We start from the raw sequence: 22,622 nt of genomic DNA, 5'->3' as shown, positions 1-22,622 counted from the left end.
GGGACTGTTCTCTCCCAGTGAGCCCCAGCGATCTCTACACCAAGACACCGCCATTTTTCTCTCCCCCAATTCACTTCTATGCACCTTGTACAAGCCACACTTTCCCACCAACTTTGGAAATCCTTCTTCCAGTCTACAGATCAATTTCCTAGGTGTTCAAAGTGATCTGACCTCAATATAGCTGTGTTTGAGGGATGAAGAAAGCCTAGGGTCTCCCTATTTCTCTGCCATCTTAACTCCTCCCTCAAACTTTAAGTGATTTAAGAAAGTACCTGTTGTACCCATGCTGGAGCCAGTCTCCTCTTCAAGAATTCCTTTGAGTCAGATAGAGCAGGTTAGGCCTTCTATCAATTTTGGTACTTTGGCCCCCTCCCCACATCCCATAGAAATAGCTGGTGTGGGACCAGGGGTGGTTCTGTGAGGCTGTATTTCCCCTTTTGCTCTTTCAGTAAACAACACTGTTCTTACTGTTGGGTCTACAGGAAGAGCAGAATGTACTTTTGCCCTGAGCAGCATTCTACTCTGATAGAAAAGACAGGCCAATCACCAGAACTCAGGCAGAGCCACACAAAGGCAAAACTAAAAGTGCCTGGGTACAGTTCTAGATGCTGGGTACAGCCCTAGAAACAGTTCTAAATATAGTACTGGATGGAGAGAAAAGTTGTTTGTCAAGGAAGTCTCCCAGAGGAAAGTTTTAAAGGAGTAGCACACTGCTAGCCTGAAAGGAAGGGAAATTTACTGAACCAAAAAAATGTGTAAGGCTCAATTATATTTAACATAAATTTATTATGTATTTATTATGTGCCTGGAAGGCAGCTGAGTGCCCTGGGGTGAACAACATATACTCATAACTTATGATCTGCAATCAGGGAATAAAATAAAGAAAATAAAGACACACAGATAACTGTATATATGTAAATATGTACATGTATATATATACATATACATATTTTTTAATTTCAGTTTTATTGAAGTAAAATTGACACATAAAGTTGTCAGATATTTAAAGTGTACATTGTGGTGATTTGATAGACATATACATTGTGAAATGATTCACTATGAGTTCCCCACTGTGAGAGGATTAATGATGGCATTTTAATCTGATTGTTTCATTAAATGAAGATAAGTGTTCAAACTGCATCTTTGTTGCCACCACTTCATCTTTACACGTGGAAGAGCTTCAGCTGGAGCTTTGGTTTTCCGTGTGTGGTCCCTGGAACAGCAGTGTCAACAACACCTGGGAATTTGTTAACAGTACAAGTTCTGGGCCTCACCCAGGCCCTCTGAATTCCAAATGCTGGAATTCAGCATTTGGAAGGTCTGTGTTTTCACAAACTTTACAGGTAAGGTGTCATTTCCTGAAGTGAGCACCACTGAGAAGAGTAATATTCCTGACTTCTCTTATTGTGAATTTGATTAGTGAGTAGAAGAGACAGCACTGAGCATACCTAGCTCAGCCCCTTCCAGTTTTAGTTGATTTTCTTTTCTTATCCAGGGTCAACCTGCCCAAAGAACACCTGCAGTCCAACCTGAAACACAAGTGAATCTAATAAAAGAAAACTCTCTCCTGTGGTGGGAGTTGGGGGGTGCTCATCATTACTTGAGATGAGGAGTAAGTCTTTCTAATTTAGTGAGGCAGGATTAGCAAGACAATCAAGTTTCAGATCTAAAGCTGATGGTTTAATCGTCTGTCTCTAGGTCTTGATTATCAATTGCTTCTGAAGATGGGAGGAGGAAATGGAGTGTTATTTGTTGTACCTCTACAGTTCCAACACTTAGTTATAGTGAAAGTGGGCATGCTTCATATTCACAGTTAATGCAGAAGAGAGATCTGACTGGGAGAATCACAGGACAGAAGAACCAGAGGACATCCTAGAATTTTTTAGGTAAAGATAACTTTAGAAATGATCAGTTGTTAAGACCTGGTTCTTTGAAAAAATTAACAAAATTGATATCCCCTAGCCATATTTATCAAAAAGAAAAAGGAAAGGACCCAAATAAATAAAATCACAAATGGAAGAGGAGAGATCACAACCAACAATGCAGATATACAAACAATACTGAGAGAAAATTATGAGCAATAATATGCCAACAAATTGAGCAATCTGAGAGAAATGGATAAATACCTAGGAATATAAACTACCAAAACTGAAATAGGAAGAAATAGAAAATTTGAACAGACATGTAACCAGTAAAGAAATTGGATCAGTAATCAAAAATCTTCCAAGAAACAAGAGTCCAAGACCAAATGGCTTCCCAGGGGAATTCTATCAAATATTTAAAGAAGAGTTAACACCTATTCTTTTGATGCTGTTTCAAAAAATGGGGAAAAAATTTCTAATCCCATTCTATGAGACCAGCACTATGTTGATTCCAAAACCAGACAAAGACCCCACCAAAAGGTGAATTACAGACCAATTTCCCTGATTAATATGGATGCAAAAATTCTTAACAAGATATTAGCAAATCAATTCCAATAATTCATTAAAAGCATTATTCACCACCGTCAAGTGGGATTTATTCCTGAGCTTCAGGGATAGTTCAATATCTGCAAATCAATCAATGGATACACCACGTTAATAAAGAAAACATAAGAACCATATGATTCTCTCAACAGATGCAGAAAAAGCATTTGGCAAAATACAGAATCTTTTCTTGATAAAAACCCTCAAGAAAGTAGGAGTAGAAGGAACATGCCTCAACATCATAAAGGACATATATGACAGACCCACAGCTAATATCCTCAGTGGGGAAAAACTGACAGCTTTCCCCCTAGAGTCAGGAACATGACAGGGAGGTCCACTCTTATTACTGTTGTTAAACATAGTACTGGAAGTCCTAGCCTCAGCAATCAGATAACAAGAAGAAATAAAAGGCATACGAACTGGCAAAGTAGTCAAACTTTCACTCACTGCAGATGACATGATACTCTACATGGAAAATCCAAAAGACTCCACCAAAAAAAAAAAAAAAAAACTGTTAGAACTGATACGTGAATTCAGCAAAATTGCAGTATATAAAATCATGGCCCAAATTTAAGTGGAATTAAGCAACTAGGCTGTGCTGGATCCCATAAGCAAAGTAGATAGCAAATCCAATCAGCATCCAGATACCAACAGGGGCCCAGGTGTCAGCTGTCAGCTGCATCATAAGGCAAATATTCACAAAGATGGTCAGTAGCGGGAGGAGAGGCACAGCAGGGACCTTAAAGTGAAGACGACTGGAGCTCTGTGGCTGTCTCCAGATGACCCCAGTGAGCCCAGTGATGAACACCAGGAGCACCACAACCAGTGAAATCCACACTGGGTCTCCAGAAAGCAGAACTGGCCACTGGGCCAGCACCAGGCAAAGAAGAGTGAGCGGCAGAACAAGCAGTAATGAGCAAACACGGACAACCCAGCCAGAGAGTGGAGTGGGGGTGGAACTGCCTGGAAAAAGTAGTCGCTGTAGAGTCAGCCTCTCTGCTGAAGGTCCATTCTCCTCCTGCATCTCTGCTTCATTTGCCCCATTCTTCACCTCAGGCTGATACCTGAGGATGAGAACACAAAGAGCAACCAGAGAATGAGATATCAGGGACCCAATTGACCTGAGGTCCAAGAGATCAGTTAGTTTAAAGAAGAATATCATGACGGCTGCAATAATTCCAAAGATCACAGAGGCCATAATGGGGGTGTATGTGCCAGCATGGATCCAGGCAAGGACAGGGAACAGGAGGCCATCTGTTGCCATCTTGTATATCAACTGCTTAATGGGTAACATAAAGCCCAAGATGCGTGCAGAAAGACTACAGAAAAATCCAAAGGTAACAATGTAATAGGCAGGGGCCCAGCCAATATGGAGAAATGCTTCAGGCAAGGTGTTCCCGGGTTGAAGTTTGTAGTAAGGCAACATAAGTGTAAGTGCTGCAGAGACACTAAAGTACACGAAAAAGCAGATGAGCAGTGAAACCACAATGCTCATGGGGATGGAACGCTGGGGATTCTGGGCTTCCCCAGCTCTGGTAACAATATTGTCAAAACCAATAAATGCATAGAAACAGGTAGCTGCTCCACGGAGAATCCCTTCGAAGCCAAAAGGCACAAATCCTCCATAGCCCAGGGGGCCCAAGCTTGAGGTGTCATTGAGTCCAGCCTTTATGTAGTCCTCTTCTGTGAGCTTCCAGTTGTGCAGGTCCCCTTTAATGAAGCCAGTGATGATGATAAAGCTAAGAATCAAAAGTTTCAACATTGTGACTGCTCTGTTAACCAGGAGAAAGTTATTAATCCTCAGAGTCGGCAATTCCATGAGGAACAACACAAGGCCCACAACAAAGAAATCTAGATATTCTGTAAGGACACGGGAAACGTGTGGTGCAATGTTCTCATGCAGGGTCTGAGAGATCCTGTTCTCACGCAAGTAATCAAAAGCTAAGTTCCATGTCCGGACCACCATGGCTGTATCAGCAACATAGGAGAAGATGAGGTTCCAGGCAGTGATGAAAGCCCAGATTTCACCTATAGTGATAAAGATGTAAAGATATGCAGAGCCAGAATGGGGAACCTGAGAACTAATCTCTGCATAGCACAGCCCAGCCAATACAGAAGATAGGCCGGCCACCAAAATGCAGATCACAAAAGATGGTCCTGCTTGATTGCTGGCCACCTCACCAGCCAGGACATACACACCTGCGCCCAATATGTGGTCTACACTCAGCACCACTAAATCCAGAGTGTTCAGGCTTATGGCAGTGTCGGTCTCAGGTCTCTGTTGCTCCTTAGGAAGTATGCGAACCAGTTTTTGACCAAATCTGCGAAATGCCTGACACAGCATTGTAGCTGGAATTGAAGAGGGTTCTAGGAGCAGAGAGCTGTAGCAAGCACAGGAAGCCTGGAGTCTGGGATTCAGTTTGATGAAGCTGAGTTAAGTCGAGCTGGGTTGGGGCTTCCGAGTTCTGTTGCTCAGATTTCAAATCTGCTGCTTTGTATTTCATTTGCTTTATGCTGTCCCTCCATAAAGCCTAAGTAAACAATAAATATTTAGTAGACAATGGTGTTCTACCAACCAACCTAAATTCAGAAGTCCCATGTCATCTGTTGCAGCCCAGAAACTGACACCAAAAGACATCATAAAAAAAAAAAAAAACCCTGCTTTCCCCCCACAAAAAGTAACAAATATCTCCAACATTCTCCTTTTTTACACACTGGATGATATAGTCCCATTTGGGTTCATCTAAGTCATGTAGCTTCATGTACTAAGCAAGCTGTAAAATGCAGCAGAGCATGAATGTATTATGCAATAATTCATGCACCAGATGTTTGCACAGTGCTTGGGCATGAGTTATGCACATTAATTCACAGAATAAAGGGCCTCATTGTATTACAGAACCATTTTTAAAATAATAATCTGAGTTTAAAATACTAATGTTGGTCCTCCACTCTTAAAACTCTTAACCCCCAAATCAGCTAGCCAGGTTTAGGTGTCACTTAGGTCCTCTTTCTCATAATTCGGCATCATCCATTAAGCTGCACTAATGGCAAAGAATGTACAGTTCAACCCTTCACATTAGCCATATAGGCTCACAGAGGCACTTTGAAAAGAGGAAGGAGAAGAAGAAGAAAAGGGTGGGGCTTCATAACTCCCTGCAAGAACCAGATGAACAGGTTGTCTGGTGAAGAGACAGTGGAGAAACGGATACAGCAGCCAACTGAGGGTCCATTTCTAAGAAGGGAGCAGAGCCAGAAAAGCTGTTTTGTGAATTGTGATATTCAATAATCCTAACCCAAAACAATGAGACAAAAATTAACTACAGTTATATCTACAGTTAAGAGAGTATGATGGATAAGGAAAAACAATATTAAGTCACCTCGCTCAGTAGCTCACAATGAAAACAATTACTTCTGTCTCCTCCCTCCCTAGGTTCCAGGAGAGAAGGAGCGCTGACTTATGCAGACAGTCTCCTCTCTGGCCCCAAGATGCTCTGTAAACGCCCTGAGCCATCTCTGATGTCAGCTCCCAATGGCTTGGAGAATCTGCTCTGCTCTGTGAGCTTTATTAAAACACTCACTTGTAACTCCCTATTAATTTTTCACAAGGAGTTATTTTTAACTCACTCAAACCACTCTCTGAATATGCCAATATATATATATATATATATATATATATATATATATATATATATATACACACCTTGCAAGTGCTTCTTCTTTTCCTCTACTCCCTGCTGCTATTCAAATGGTCCTCCCCCTCAAGGGGAGCAAGATTTTGGATGAACAATTCACAGAAATTCCCCAGAAATGAGTAGTGGAGGACAGAGAAAACAAAGCCATAAAGCCCCCACTCTCCTCCAACTCAGGCTCTGGTTTTGAGAGAATTTTGTAATGTTATGAGAGGTTTGTAAAGACAGAAAGATCAAGTCAAAATTGAAAAGTCTTCTCTATATGTTACCAAAAATATTCTCTATAGGTTACTCTATAGGTTGGGTTATGAGTCAGACCTTCTGTCTACAAATCCATCTAGACTCCTTATTTGCCACTCACCAGTTCCACTAACAAGCATGTGAAATAGATAAGGAGGGTCAGTAGATAAGGAGGGCTAAGAATTTGAGTCTTTCTACATTATGAATATGACTGACATGTCTCTCCACCCACACCCAGGCTTCAAACCCTTCAGTGATTCCCACTGCCCTTCCTTTCTAGTCCTTCCTTCTTTCATCATCTGACCTGTGCTGATTCCTCAAGCTTCACCCCCTGCCCAGTTCCTGCTCCAGCTGTGAAATTCTATACTCACTCTGCTCCCTTGCCTCTAATGGCCTCTTGTCCCATCACTTAGCTACCCCCCACTTGTTTTTCAGTCCCTAGCTCAGAGGTTACTTCACCAGGAACTTCCCCTGACCCTTATGCTGCCCTTCCTGTGTGCTCTCATAGCACCCAGGTTACCCCATGTGCCATTTATCCTAATGTATCAGAATTCCATCAACTGCCTGTGTCCTCCATGAGACTGTTCAGTAAGTATTTGTTGAAGAAGTGCACAAAATGATAAGAGAAATCAGAAACATTAGCCAGACTTCCTATATATTGACTTGAGATACATGCTTTGTAGCCAAGCAACCTTTATAAACCTGGTTCAGGTAAAGATACAAATGGAATTACTTTCTTTGTGGAAGGCAAGCAAAATGAAAAGTGTGGGGGGAAAGCCAGCTATGAAAACACTTTGACCACACATCATTCATGACAGGTATAAGCCACACAAGGTGATAAAGAATTGTTTGCCTTTGAGGACACATGTTTTAACACTATCAGGATTCTTGTTTTAACACTATCAGAATTATAGGCAACCAACCACCCATGCCAGTTAGATAATCCTTACGTTTGTAAAGGCATCATTCTCAGGCCCTATAATCTAGGTGGGATTTCCTAAGACAGAGGATCTTACTTAGGGGGACAGAGGGAAACATAATGAAGAGACCTGGGGACATTTTCAGACTTCATATCTTTTCCCTCTGGAGATTCTTGTCCAACTAGCCCTGTACTTCCCATGACGCTCTAAACCACCTGAACGGACAAGAAATTATCTACAATTTCAATGTAAAGACATTGTAAAAGCTTCCTTAACAGGAAGGCGGCACAGTTTAGTTAGGAGTAAGGCTCTGCAGGTAGACTCTTCAGGTTCAAATTGCAACTCAGCCTCATACCTGGTAACTCTGGACAAATTAGTTCATGTCTTAAAATTTAGTTTCCACTACAGTCGAATGGGAGTAAAAGAAAATACTTTATAGGGTTGTTTTAAGGAGTAAGTGAAATGATGCATGTAAAGTACTTAGCTCAGTTCCTAGTAAACAATATGTAGTTAATGTAATCTATCTAATACTTAATATTGAAATCTGATCCAACATTCCCAAACTTTGCAAATCAGTTATTCCTTACAATTTTGTAGCTTCAAAATCATCCAGTAAAACTTGAGCCTGTTAGATAGTCTGCCTGAGAAAATGAAATCAGTTTTGTTCCATATATTTTACCTTGAAACTCTAAGGAGTCTAATTAAACACCCTCATACATGTTGGTGCTAATTACTTGGGACTCCTAAGCTTACTGAGTTAGACCAGGCATTGAAAAATACAAGGCTTAAATATAATAATAATAATAATAATAATAATAATAATATCTTTGCCTATGGATGACTCATCTTATATCTGGAAATTGTATCAAAAACTTTGGCTTTGAGCCCTGGCTCTTCCAATTGGTTACAAAAACTAGGGTAATTGGCTGAATCTCTCCAAGCCTCAGTTTCCTCATCCATAAGGAACCTTACTTCACTTCCCTTACTGGATCAACATAATTTCATGAGAAGATACAAACTATCATGCAATGCTGGTAGAAGTAGGTAACTGGGGTCACCATCCTGAAGCACAGTCTTAGTGGAGTTAAGAATGCACACACTCTCCCACCCCACAATCCCTGAGGTAAACACCCCAAGGACTTTCTCCTGAGTCCATAAAGAGGCCATATGAGCATGTTTATCACAGGAATGTTTGTGATAGCAGGCAATTGGAAGCTATGCCAGTGTCTGTTACTGGAGGGATATATACATAAAATGTGTGTATGTGCACAATGAAATACTACACAGCAGTCACAAATAACAAAGTAGATTTATAGATACCAACTTGGGTAGATCCTAGAAACATTGTTAAGTAGGAAAATATAAGCGGGAAGAGTTGTATAGCACAATGCCATTTATGTACATTTAAAAAACAGCCAAAAAACACTATATTTGTCAAGGATACACATATATCTGTTTAAAATGTCATGACATTCCTCTTCTCACAATCTTCCACCAGTTTCCATTTCAATTCAGAGTAGCAGCCAAAGTCTGCATTTCCAATGTACTACAAAGTCCTTCTGTTTCTCTCTCTTCCCACTCATTGGTCTCTAGCCACTGGCTTCCTAAACATTCTGGCCTCCTAACATACCAGGCAAGATCCTACCTCAGGGCCTTTATACTTTCTGTTCCCTATAGCCATACTACTTGTAGTGCAGATATCTACATGGTTGCTCCCTTCACTGCAGTTGGTGAAATAGCACATGTGTAGCACATCTTGCTAATCACCCTATATAAAACTATAATCTGCTTCTAACCATACAAAACAGACCTCTCCCCCTGCCTTTTTTAAAACACATCTCCAGAAGCAAGGGAAACAAAAACAAAAATGAACTACTGGGACCTCATCAAAATAAAAAGCTTCTGCACAGCAAAGGAAACAATCAGCAAAGCTAAAAAGCAACGGACAGAATGGGAGAAGATATTTGCAAATGACATATCAGATAAAGGGTTAGTATCCCAAATCTATAAATAACTGATCAAACTCAACATCCAAAAACAAATAACCCAGTAAAGAATTGGGCAAAAGACATGAATAGACACTTCTCCAAAGAAGACATCCAGATGACCAACCGACACATGAAAAAATGCTCAACATCACTCATCATCAGGGAAATACAAATCAAAACCACAATGAGATATCACCTCACACCTGTCAGAATGGCTAACATTAACCACTCAGGCAACAACAGATGTTGGCGAAGATGTGGAGAAAGAGGATCTCTTTTGCATTGTTGGTGGCAATGCAAGCTGGTGCATCCACTCTGGAAAACAGTATGGAGGTTCCTCAGAAAAACTAAAAATAGAACTACCCTACGACCCAGCAATTGCACTACTAGGCATTTATCCACAGGATACAGGTGTGCTATTTGGAAGGGACCCCCATGTTTATAGCAGCACTATCAACAATAGCCAAAGTATGGAAAGAGCCCAAATGTCCATCAATGGATGAATGGATAAAGAAGATGTGGTACATATATATACAGTGGAGTATTACTCGGCAATCAAAAAGAATGAAATCTTGCCCTTTGCAACTACGTGGGTGGAACTGGAGGGTATATGCTAGGTGAAATTAGCCAGAGAAAGACAAAAATTATGACTTCACTCATATGAGGACTTTAAGAGACAAAACAGATGAACATAAGGGAAAGGAAATAAAAATAATATAAAAACAGGGAGGGGGACAAAACAGAAGAGACTCATAAATATGGAGAACAAACTGGGGGTTACTGGAGGGGTTGTGTGAGGGGGGATGGGCTAAATGGGTAAGGGGCACCAAGGAATCTACTCCTGAAATCATTGTTGAACTATATTCTAATTTACAAAAAAATAATAAAATTAAAAAAATAAAAATAAAATTTAAATTATTTATTTATTTTTGAGGGGGGGCGAAGGGAGGGGCAGAGAGAGAGGGAGACACAGAATTTGAAGTAGGCTCCAGGCTCTGAGCTGTCAGCACAGAGCCCAATGTATGGCTTGAACTCACGAAGTGTGAGATCATGACCTGAGCTGGAGCTGAAATTGGACGCTTAACCCACTGAGCCATCCAGGCGCCCCTATCCCCTGCCCCTTTATTCCCCTAGTACTTATCACTATTTAAGGTAATATATTTTTAATTTACTTATTTGTTCATGATTTGTAACCTGCATGAAAGGAGAATTTTTTTTCTCTTGGCTGTATTCTCTGCACCTACAGCTGTGCCTGACACATAGCACTGTGTAGTTGTCGACTGGATGAATGTATCTAACTAAATGTATAAATCATGGATTGGAAGAGCATTTATTTATTTTTTTTGTGATTGTGATTTTCCTTTATTTTATTTTATTTTTATTTTTTTATTTATTTTTTAACATATGAGCATTTATTAAATACACTAAAGAAAGTCCCCCTTTACATAAGGAGGAGAAATGAGAATAGAGATCAGGATGAATGGGGAAAGTAAAATGCATTGTAAAGGGGCCTGACATGAAGCTATGGTGCTAATAGTCCATCACTAGGGAAGGGATTGACTCCACTCTGTGCACTTCAGATTCAACAAAGGAATTTCATGAGATGATGTTATGAGAGGACCTGGTTCAGGGACTGATAAACAACAGGCAATCAATACATTTAAATTGAAGGAGAACTGGAATCTGTAATCATCAGGACATGGAAAATACAGAAAAGGAATACCCACTAGAAAGAGGGTGGAGAACAAGGGAAGATGGGGAGCCCCTCCCACCAGTTCCCTCTGAACCCATTTCCCTTTTACCAACTCCTCTTTCTCCTTCAGCTCCTTCAACTATCTCTGGAGGCTCCTTACTGGGCACTAAGGATGCTTGTACCACGTTCCCTCTGAGGAACCATCTCCAGCCACCTACCTCCCAACAAAAACACAACAGTTATTCCTCACATTTGTTGAGTCACAGACCCCTCTGAGGTTAGTCACCTCAAAAAAAAAATATCCTAGGGCTGCCTGGGTGGCTCAGTCAGTTAAGTGTCCAACTTTGGCTCAGGTCATGATCTCATGGTTTGTGAGTTTGAGCCCCACGTCAGACTCTGTGCTGACATCTCAGAGCCTGGAGCCTGCTTCGATTCTCTGTCTCCTCCCTCTCTCTCTCTGTCCCCTCCCTCTCTCTCTCTATCCCTTCCCTGTTCTCTGTCTCTCTCTCTCTCAAAAATAAATAAATAAACATTTTTTAAAAATGTCCCACTTTCTTCTGAAGTCCATCCATGGACCCTGAGCAGGAATCCCAGAGGATGGCCATCTAAATGGCAGGGACAGAAATGGGTAATGATTTTGATAATTTCTGTTTCTCTCAACAGAGTTGTTCTGGGTGATCCTCGTGTTCTTCACACTTGTACTGAAGACGAGTGAAAGTGGCTACAAAGTATGAAGATATCAGAGAAACAACCCAAAGAACAAAACCTCTAGGAATTAAATAATCACATTTTATGACACCAACATAAGTAGGAAGAACAAACAAATGAACAACCAAACTTATAGAAGGGAAAGCAAACCCATGATTAGGAATTCTGAGAGAGACTATCACAAATCCAGCTTATAAAAACACAGAGAAATATCATTCTCTAAGGCCATGTTCAGAAATACCCTTTCTCCCTGTAATAATCTGTGATTAATCCAATAGTTTATATTCACTCCAGACCCTCTGACTCAGCTGTCAGAACCCACCCTAATCCCCCCTACCCTCTGGCCCATCACCTCCTTCCTAACCCAGCTCCTCACATCCTGACTTACCTTTCCTGGGATGAGTCTTTGGCCTGGGTAAGTTACCCTGCCATGGATGCCCTCCTCACTCCTTTTTTCCCAGTCTTGACCCTCTACCTCTTTTCAACCCTATCCTACAAAGTTTCTTCCCATGTCTAGGAAGGGTTTCCTAAGCCATCTTAACTGATCCACATCTCTAGAACTTAACAGAATATCCTTATGCTCATTTGAAACATTTTCCCTGTCTGCTGATGTCCTGGGTATGTCACTTAAATTTCTTTAGAGTCTCACTTTCCAGAGGGCAGGGCTAACATCCATATGCCTTCTGAATTCCACATTCCCATCCTAAACTCTCACTACCCAGGATTAAGATCTCCTAATAATTGTAGGAAACAACCAAGAAGGCATTTAGGACAGAAAAAGTGAATACGTAGATGCATTTGACCACTATATCTTCAGATTCCTAGAATATTTATTTGTTTGCTTATTGATTGATTGATTGATTGATTGAAAGTTACAAAGGGGCAAACAAAAGTGTAAACATGAGACTAGAACAGGTACCATCATCTATTTCAAATGCATTTCCTGAAGTCATTTCCTAATAAGGATCTTGGGTCTATGAATCTCAGTTTTATTAGGAAATAGTGTCTTCTAAAGGAAGTGCATGCTCAGGGAATGTGCTTAAGGAAAAACAGAGAGGGGGCCAGGGAACATTAAGCCAGTTTGTATGAATTCCATAATAATGCTGGCTCTGCCTTCCTGCCCTCCTCCTCCCTACGTTTCTGTCAGCCTCTGAGCTCCTTCCAAACTCTAAAACAAAAGTTTCATCCCAGGTCCACAAGAAGAACTCCAGTCAAATCCAACATTTCACCCAGAAAATTTTAGCCTGTCTGGCTTTCCCATCCAGCTCTATCCACTCGCCTTTTTCCTGGAGGTCATTGTGTTCACTCCTCTGTCTCTAAGAAGGGTACTGCCCTCCTGATGGACCTTTCATTTTCAAAACATTTTTCCAAGGCATTAAGTTCCCCTGGTTTATGTGGTTGGGTGTTAATACTCCTGCCAATAAGCCTCGTGGCTCCTCCTAAATAGCCTCAAAGATAGTTTGGATAACAAATGCTTTTCTAGAAGTTTCATAAAGACTTGAGGGGAGGAAGATGGCGGCGTAGGAGGACGCTGGACTTACCGCGCATCCTGCTGATCACTTAGATTCCACCTACACCTGCCTAAACAACCCAGAAAACCGCCAGAAGACTAGCAGAACAGAGTCTCCAGAGCCAAGGGCAGACGAGAGGCCCACGGAAGCAGGTAGGAAAGGGCGGAGAGGTGGTGCACGCTCCACGGACTGGCGGGAGGGAGCCGGGGAGGAGGGGTGGCCAGCCGGCCAAGCAGAGCCACCGAGTCTGGCTTGCAAAAGCGGAGGGGCTGGATGGAGTGTGTTCTGACAGCAGGTGGGACTTGACATCTGGAAGGTTGTAAGCTAACAGCTCTGCTCAGAGAATGGGAGGGCTGGAGGACAATGGGAGGGAGAGTTGTTGAGCCCCAGACGACAGAGCTCAGCTTGGCGGGGAACAAAGGCGCTCGCCAGCACCATGTCCCTTGCCCATCCCCCAGCCAAAATCCCAAAGGGAACCAGTTCCTGCCAGGGAACTTGCTTGCACCACCCAAACACCTAACGCTGTGCTTCTGTGGATCCATCCCTCCGGAGGGTCTGACTCCCTCCCGGTGCTGCAGGGCCACTCTCAAAGCGGATCTCCGAAGGAAATGCAAGCTGAGCCTGCCCCTCCCGCCCCTGTGCAACTTGCCAATCTGCGCCAGCTAATATGCCAGATCCCCAACACCACAAGCCTGGCAGTGTGCAAGTAGCCCAGACAGGCCATGCCACCCCACAGTGAATCCCGCCCCTAGGAGAGGGGAAGAGAAGGCACACAACAGTCTGACTGTGGCCCCAGTGGTGGGCTGGGGGCAGACATCAGGTCTGATTGCGGCCCCGCCCACCAACACAAGTTATTCCAGACAGCACAGGGGAAGTGCCCCGCAGTCCCGCACCACTCCAGGGACTATCCAAAATGACAAAACGGAAGAATTCCCCTCAGAAAAATGTCCAGGAAATAACAACAGCTAACGAACTGATCAAAAATGATTTAAACAATATAACAGAAAGTGAATTTAGAATAATAGTCATAAAATTAATCGCTGGGCTTGAAAACAGTATAAAGGACAGCTGAGAATCTCTTGCTACAGAGATCAAGGGACCAAGGAACAGCCAGGAGGAGCTAAAAAAATGCGATCAATGAACTGCAAAATAAAATGGAGACAACTACGGCTCGGATTGAAGAGGCAGAGGAGAGAATAGGTGAACTAGAATATAAAATTATGGAAAAAGAAGAAGCTGAGAAAAAGAGAGATAAAAAATCCAGGAGTATGAGGGGAAAATTAGAGAACTAAGTGATACACTAAAGAGAAATAATATACGCATAATTGGTATCCCAGAGGAGAAAGAGAGAGGGAAAGGTGCTGAAGGTGTACTTGAAAAAATAATAGCTGAGAACTTCCCTGAACTGGGGAAGGAAAAAGGCATTGAAATCCAAGAGGCACAGAGAACTCCCTTCAGATGGAACTTGAATCGATCTTCTGCACGACATATCATAGTGAAACTGGCAAAATACAAGGATAAAGAGAAAATTCTGAAAGCAGCTAGAGATAAACGTGCTATAACATATAAAGGGAGACCTAGAAGACTCGTGACTGATCTCTCTACTGAAACTTGGCAGGCCAGAAAAGAATGGCAGGAGATCTTCCATGTGATGAACAGAAAAAAATATGCAGCCGAGAATCTTTATACAGCAAGTCTGTCATTTAGAATAGAAGGAGAGATAAAGGTCTTCCCAAACAAACAAAAACTGAAGGAATTTGTCACCACTAAACCAGCCCTACAAGAGATCCTAAGGGGAATTCTGTGAGACAAAGTACCAGAGACATCGCTACAAGCATGAAACCTACGGACATCACAATGACTCTAAACCCATATCTTTCTATAATAACACTGAATGTAAATGGACTAAATGTTCCAACCAAAAGACATAGGATATCAGAATGGATTAAAAAACAAGACCCATCTATTTGCTGTCTACAAGAGACTCATTTTAGAACTGAGGACACCTTTAGATTGAGAGTGAGGGGATGGAGAACTATTTATCATGCTACTGGAAGTCAAAAGAAAGCTGGAGTAGCCATACTTATATCAGACAAACTAGACTTTAAATTAAAGGCTGTAACAAGAGATGAAGAAGGGCATTATATAATAATCACAGGGTCTATCCATCAGGAAGAGCTAACAATTATAAATGTCTATGCGCCGAATACGGGAGACCCCAAATATATAAAACAATTACTCACAAACAGAATCAACCTTATTGATAAGAATGTGGTAATTGCAGGGGACTTTAACACTCCACTTACAACAATGGATAGATCATCTAGACACACGGTCAATAAAGAAACAAAGGCCCTGAATGATACACTGGATCAGATGGACTTGACAGATATATTTAGAACTCGGCATCCCAAAGCAATAGAATATACTTTCTTCTCGAGTGCACATGGAACATTCTCCAAGACAGATCACATGCTGGGTCACAAAACAGCCCTTCATAAGTATAAAAGAATTGAAATCATACCATGCATACTTTCAGACCACAATGCTATGAAGCTTGAATACAACCACAGGAAAAAGTCTGGAAAACCTCCCAAAGCATGGAGGTTAAAGAACACCCTACTAAAGAATGAATGAGTCAACCAGGCAATTAGAGAAGAAATTCAAAAACATATGGAAACCAAAGAAAATGAAAATACAACAATCCAAACGCTTTGGGATGCAGCGAAGGCAGTCCTGAGAGGAAAATACATTGCAATCCAGGCCTATCTCAAGAAACAAGAAAAATCCCAAATACAAAATCTAACAGCACACCTAAAGGAAATAGAAGTAGAACAGCAAAGGCAGCCTAAACCCAGCAGAAGAAGAGAAATCATAAAGATCAGAGCAGAAATAAACAATATAGAATCTAAAAAAACTGTAGAGCAGATCAACGAAACCAAGCATTGGTTTTTTGAAAAAATAAACAAAATTGATCAACCTCTAGCCAGGCTTCTCAAAAAGAAAAGGGAGATGACCCAAATAGATAAAATAATGAATGAAAATGGAATTATTACAACCAATCCCTCAGAGATACAAGCAATTATCAGGGGATACTATGAAAAATTATATGCCAACAAATTGGACAACCTGGAAGAAATGGACAAATTCCTAAACACCCACACGCTTCCAAAACTCAATCAGGAGGAAATAGAAAGCTTGAACAGAACCATAACCAGCGAAGAAATTGAATCAGTCATCAAAAATCTCCCAACAAATAAGAGTCCAGGAATAGATGGCTTCCCAGGGGAGTTCTACCAGACGTTTAAAGCAGAGATAATACCTATCCTTCTCAACCTGTTCCAAAAAATAGAGGGGAAGGAAAACTTCCAGGCTCATTCTATGAAGCCAGTATTACTTTGATTCCTAAACCAGACAGAGACCCAGGAAAAAAAGAGAACTACAGGCCAATATCCCTGATGAATATGGATGCAAAAATTCTCCATAAGATACTAGCAAATCGAATTCAACAGCATATAAAAAGAATTATTCACATGATCAAGTGGGATTCATTCCTGGGCTGCAAGTCTGGTTCAATATTCGCAAATCAATCAGTGTGATACATCACATTAATAAAAGAAAAGATAAGAACCATATGATCCTGTCAATCGATGCAGAAAAGGCCTTTGACAAAATTCAGCAACATTTCTTAATAAAAACCCTCGAGAAAGTCTGGATAGAAGGAACATACTTAAAGATCATAAAAGCCATTTATGAAAAGCCCACAGCTAACATCATCCTCAATGGAGAAACACTGAGAGCTTTTTCCCTGAGATCAGGAACACAACAGGGATGTCCACTCTCACTGCTGTTGTTTAATATAGTGTTGGAAGTTCTAGCATCAGCAATCAGACAACAAAAGGAAATAAAAGGCATCCAAATTGGCAAAGATGAAGTCAAGCTTTCGCTTTTTGCAGATGACGTGATATTATACATGGAAAATCCGATAGACTCCACCAGAAGTCTGCTAGAACTGATACATGAATTTAGCAAAGTTTCAGGATACAAAATCAATGTACAGAAATCAGTTGTATTCTTATACACTAATAATGAAGCAACAGAAAGACAAATAAAGAAACTGATCCCATTCACAATTGCACCAAGAAGCATAAAATATCTAGGAATAAATCTAACCAAAGATGTACAAGATATGTATGCTGAAAACTATAGAACGCTTATGAAGGAAATTGAAGAAGACATAAAGAAATGGAAAAACATTCCATGCTCATGGATTGGAAGAATATTGTCAAAATGTCAATGCTATCCAAAGCTATCTAGACCTTCAATGCAATCCCAATCAAAATTGCACGAGCATTCTTCTCAAAACTAGAACAAGCAATCCTAAAATTCATATGGAACCACAAAAGGCCCCGAATAGCCAAAGTAATCTTGAAGAAGAAGACCAAAGCAGGAGGCATCACAATCCCAGACTTTAGCCTCTACTACAAAGCTGTAATCATCAAGACAGCATGGTATTGGCACAAAAACAAACACATAGACCAATGGAATAGAATAGAAACCCCAGAACCAGACCCACAAATGTATGGCCAACTCACCTTTGACAAAGCAGGAAAGACTATCCAATGGAAAAAAGACAGTCTCTTTAACAAATGGTGCCGGGAGAACTGGACAGAAACATGCAGAAGATTGAAACTGACCACTTTCTTACACCATTCACAAAAATAAACTCAAAATGGATAAAGGACCTGAATGTGAGACAGGAAACCATCAAAACCCTAGAGGAGAAAGCAGGAAAAGACCTCTCTGACCTCAGCCATAGCAATCTCTTACTTGACACATCCCCAAAGGCAAGGGAATTAAGAGCAAAAATGAACTACTGGGACCTTATGAAGATAAAAAGCTCTGCACAGCAAAGGAAACAACCAACAAAACTAAAAGGCAACCAACGGAATGGGAAAAGATATTTGCAAATGACATATCGGACAAAGGGCTAGTATCCAAAATCTGTAAAGAGCTCACCAAACTCCATACAAAAAACAAATAACCCAGTGAAGAAATGGGCAGAAAACATGAATAGACGCTTCTCTAAAGAAGACATCCAGATGGCCAACAGGCACATGAAAAGATGCTCAACGTCGCTCCTCATCAGGGAAATACAAATCAAAACCACACTCAGATATCTCCTCACGCCAGTCAGAGTGGCCAAAATGAACAAATCAGGAGACTATAGATGCTGGCGAGGATGTGGAGAAACAGGAACCCTCTTGCACTGTTGGTGGGAATGCAAATTGGTGCAGCCACTCTGGAAAACAGTGTGGAGGTTCCTCAAAAAATTAAAAATAAACCTACCCTATGACCCAGCAATAGCACTGCTAGGAATTTACCCAAGGAATACAGGAGTACTGATGCATAGGGGCACTTGTACCCCAATGTTTATATTTTTCTTGTTTCTTGAGATAGGCCTGGATTGCAATGTATTTTTCTCTCAGGACTGCCTTCGCTGCATCCCAGTGTTTGGATCATTGTATTTTCATTTTCATTTGTTTTCATATATTTTTGAATTTCTTTTCTAATTGCCTGGTTGACTCATTCATTCTTTAGTAGGGTGTTCTTTAACCTTCATGCTTTGGGAGGTTTTCCAGACTTTTTCTTGTGGTTGATTTCAAGCTTCATTGCATTGTGGTCTGAAAGTATGCATGGTATGATTTCAGTTCTTGTATACTTATGAAGGGCTGTTTTGTGACCCAGCATGTGATCTGTCTTGGAGAACGTTCCATGTGCACTTGAGAAGAAAGTATATTCTATTGCTTTGGGATGTAGAGTTCTAAATATATCTGTGAAGTCCATCTGATCCAATGTATCATCATTAAGGACCATTGTTTCTTTATTGATCCTGTGTCTAGTTGATCTATCCATTGTTGTAAGTGGAGTGTTAAAGTCCCCTGCAATTACCACATTCTTATCAATAAGGTTGCTTATGGTTGTGATTATTTTATATATTTGGGGGCTCCCATATTTGGCGCATAGACACTTATAATTGTTAGCTCTTCCTGATGGATAGACCCTGTAATATTATATAATGCCCTTCTTCATCTCTTGTTACAGCCTTTAATTTAAAGTCTAGTTTGTCTGATATAAGTATGGCTACTCCAGCTTTCTTTTGACTTCCAGTAGCATGATAAATAGTTCTCCATCCCCTCACTTTCAATCTGAAGGTGTCCTCAGGTCTAAAATGAGTCTCTTGTAGACAGCAAATATATGGGTCCTGTTTTTTTTTTTTAATCCATTCTGATATCCTATGTCTTTTGTTTGGAGCATTTAGTCCATTTATATTAAGCCTTATTATAGAAAGATATGGGTTTAGAGTTATTGTGATGTCTGTAGGTTTCATGCTTGTAGTGATGTCTCTGCTACTTTGAGGTTCTTGCAACATTTCACTCACAGAATTCCCCTTAGGATCTCTTGTAGGGCTGGTTTAGTGGTTATGAATTTCTTCAGTTTTTGTTTGTTTGGGAAAACCTTTATCTCTCATTCTATTCTGAATGTCAGATTTGCTGGATAAAGGATTCTTGGCTGCATATTTTTCTTTTCATCACATTGATTCCCTACCATTCCTTTCTGGCCTGCCAAATTTCAGTGGATTGGTCCGCTGCTATTCTTATGTGTCTACCTTTGTAAATTAGAGCCTGCTTATTCTTAGCTGCTTTCAGAATTTATCTTTATCCTCGTATTTTTCCAGTTTCACTATGATATGTTGTGCAGATCGATTCAAGCTACGTCTGAAAGGGGTTCTCTGTGCCTCTTGGATTTCAATACCTTTTTCCTTTCCAAGATCAGGGTAGTTCTCAGCTATGATTTGTTCAAGTACACCTTCAGCCCCTTTCTCTCTCTCTTCCTCTTCTGGAGTTCCTATGATATGGTTATTGTTGCTTTTGATTGCATCACTTAGTTCTCTATTTCTCCCCTCATACTCCTGGATTTTTTTATTTCTCTTTTTCTCAGCTTCCTCTTTTTCCATAATTTTATCTTCTAATTCACCTATTCTCTCCTCTTCCTCTTCAATCCATGCTATGGCCGCCTCCATTTTATTTTGTACCTTATTTATAGCATTTGTAGCTCCTCATGACTATTTCTTAGTCCCTTCATCTCTGTATAAATAGATTCTCTGCTGTCCTCTATGCTTTTTTCAAGCCTAATGGTTAATTTTATGAGTATTATTCTAAATTCTTGTTCTGTTATATTGGTTAAATAGTTTTTGATCAATTCGTTAGCTGTCACTACTTCCTGGAGTTTCTTTTGGGGAGAATTCTTACATTTTGTCATTTTGGGTAGTCCCTGTGGTAGCTTCAAACTGCAGGGCACTTCACCTCTGCTGTCTGGATTTACTTGTGTTGGTGAGTGGGGCCACAGTCAGACCTGATGTCTGCCCCCAGCCCCCCTCTGGGGCCACAGTCAGACTGGTGTGTACCTTATCGTCCCCTCTCCCAGGGGCAGGAATCACTGTGGAGTGGTGTGGCCCCTGTCTGGGCTACTTGCACACTGGGAAATTCTTAACATTTCTATCATACCAAAACATGATGATAAGCTTGACAAATCAGAAAATCCTGAGCCTGTGTTTCTAGAGGTCTTCAGAAACTAGATGAGCCACAGGAAGAATCAGAATGAAATTTTCCAAATAAGACTCAGAACGAGAGGGGGGAACATCAGGAAGGGTGTGCAATTAAGGGATTAGAATATGATGCAATACATTGATGTCAACAGTGAATCTCAATTTCCTCTATAATTCACTGTATGACTCTCTACTCTTCTTTTCTCAACCCTGAATCCTGTCAAAGCAGAACACCTAATAAAGTCTTCAGGAGAAAGTGTTAGAAGGAAATCCATATTCCTGCCCACCTTACCTTCCAAACTACAACTGTAACATAGAATGGCCTTCGTGTACAGTGAGCACTGATCTACACTCATTTTTATGAAGAAGCTTTGCTAAACAGATATATTTTGCCTCCAGTTCCTTGCTTTCTTTGTAATAAAAGAATCTAGAAACCATCCAGTGTCCCATCTGTCACTATACTCTGTCTTTACTTTTATTTTTTATTATTTTAATTATTTTTTAACATTTATTTATTTTTGAGAGACAGAGCATGAGTGAAGGAGGAGCAGAGAGAGAGGGAGACACAGAATCCAAAGCAGGCTGAGCTGTCAGCACAGAGCCCAATGCGGGGCTCAAACTCATGAACTGTGGGATCATGACATGAGCTGAAGTCTGATGCTTACCTGACTGAGCCATCCAAGTGCCTCTGTCTCTACTTTTAGTCTAGCATTTAGGACTGGTCAGAGCCCATGGGTCCTTTTTCTATGTACTTCCTCCCTATATATACCCTCAGGAATATACTGCACAGAAGGTGGCTTAGGAAAGGCTATCTGTTTATCTTCCTTAAGATCTTTAAATATGTCCTTCTGTCCTCCCATGGAAGGACTCAGCTGTCTCTTTCCCTCTGTCCTCTCACCACACTGTGCTTGGTTTCCTTCATAGTGCCACTCCACACTGCCACCATCTCTTTTGGGAAACTTAATTGTTTTGTTTTGTTCTATTGTAGGGGAGACACCAGGTCATCTGAGTCATATGAAAGTTGTATCATGACTCAAAGTCCTGATTTCATATCCAATATGACTTTTCCACCAAGACCCATCAGCCTCACCTCAGCTCAGGCAACATAATCTACAACAAAGAGCATCAGCCACCAGTTTTTAAGGGATAATCTTAATCCCTGTTCCATAGTTCCTTCTAATCTCTAGTCTGCTTTGTGATTTATGTGTGATGAAAGAAAAAAAAAGGACAAGGAAAAACTAAAAGCTATAATCCAAAATTCATATTTATCAATTTGGAATATATTTGGTGAGGAATATTGGCCTTTCCATATGATTTTGCTTAAGCTGAGGTTAAAATGAATCCACCTTTTGGAAGCACTTACCACGTATCAATTGATAATGGAGAGAAGTTACCCAAGAAATGCTAGAGGGTAGGGATGCCTGGGTGGCTCAGTCGGGTAAGCATCTGACTCTTGATTTAGGCTCAATTCACAGTCCTAGGGTCCTGTTTTTGAGCTTCACATTGGGCTCTAAGCATGGAGCCTGCCTGAGTTTCTTTCTCTCTACCCACCTTTGTCCCTCTCCCCCACTCTTGCTCTCTCTAAAACAAAAATAAAAATGATAGAGGGTAAGAGAAAGACAATGTAGAAATATTTGCCACATATAATCAATAAAACAGGTGCCATGCATGGATAAGCATTGTATGGGTCTCTGTTTTTCACAGTGTACATGCTGGTGGGGAGGTGGGGAGGGTGAAGAATAATTTAAGACTCCAAGGGCCTTAAATTGAAGAGTTGCAAATATGTTTTGTGATTAGAA

At 40.9% G+C, this 22,622-nt stretch overlaps 2 protein-coding genes across 3 annotated transcripts in view; both read right to left on the bottom strand.

Moving 5' to 3' along the window:
• LOC131519899 (cationic amino acid transporter 3-like) overlaps window positions 1-22,622 on the bottom strand; it is a 224,937-nt gene that overhangs the window by 127,744 nt on the left and 74,571 nt on the right. The gene's annotated exons all lie outside the window — the stretch shown is intronic.
• The window catches only part of LOC131519898 (cationic amino acid transporter 3-like), a 96,968-nt gene continuing 75,247 nt past the window's right edge, over window positions 902-22,622 (bottom strand). The window contains exon 2 of the mRNA XM_058743465.1: window positions 902-4,996. Coding sequence (XP_058599448.1) covers window positions 3,046-4,809 — 1,764 coding nt within the window. The 5' untranslated portion in view covers window positions 4,810-4,996 and the 3' untranslated portion in view covers window positions 902-3,045. The remainder of the gene's footprint in view (window positions 4,997-22,622) is intronic.

This window comes from Neofelis nebulosa, chromosome 8, assembly GCF_028018385.1.
Source record: "Neofelis nebulosa isolate mNeoNeb1 chromosome 8, mNeoNeb1.pri, whole genome shotgun sequence".
In the NCBI taxonomy this organism is placed as follows: domain Eukaryota; kingdom Metazoa; phylum Chordata; class Mammalia; order Carnivora; family Felidae; genus Neofelis; species Neofelis nebulosa.
This window is presented reverse-complemented; position numbering and strand designations above follow the sequence as displayed.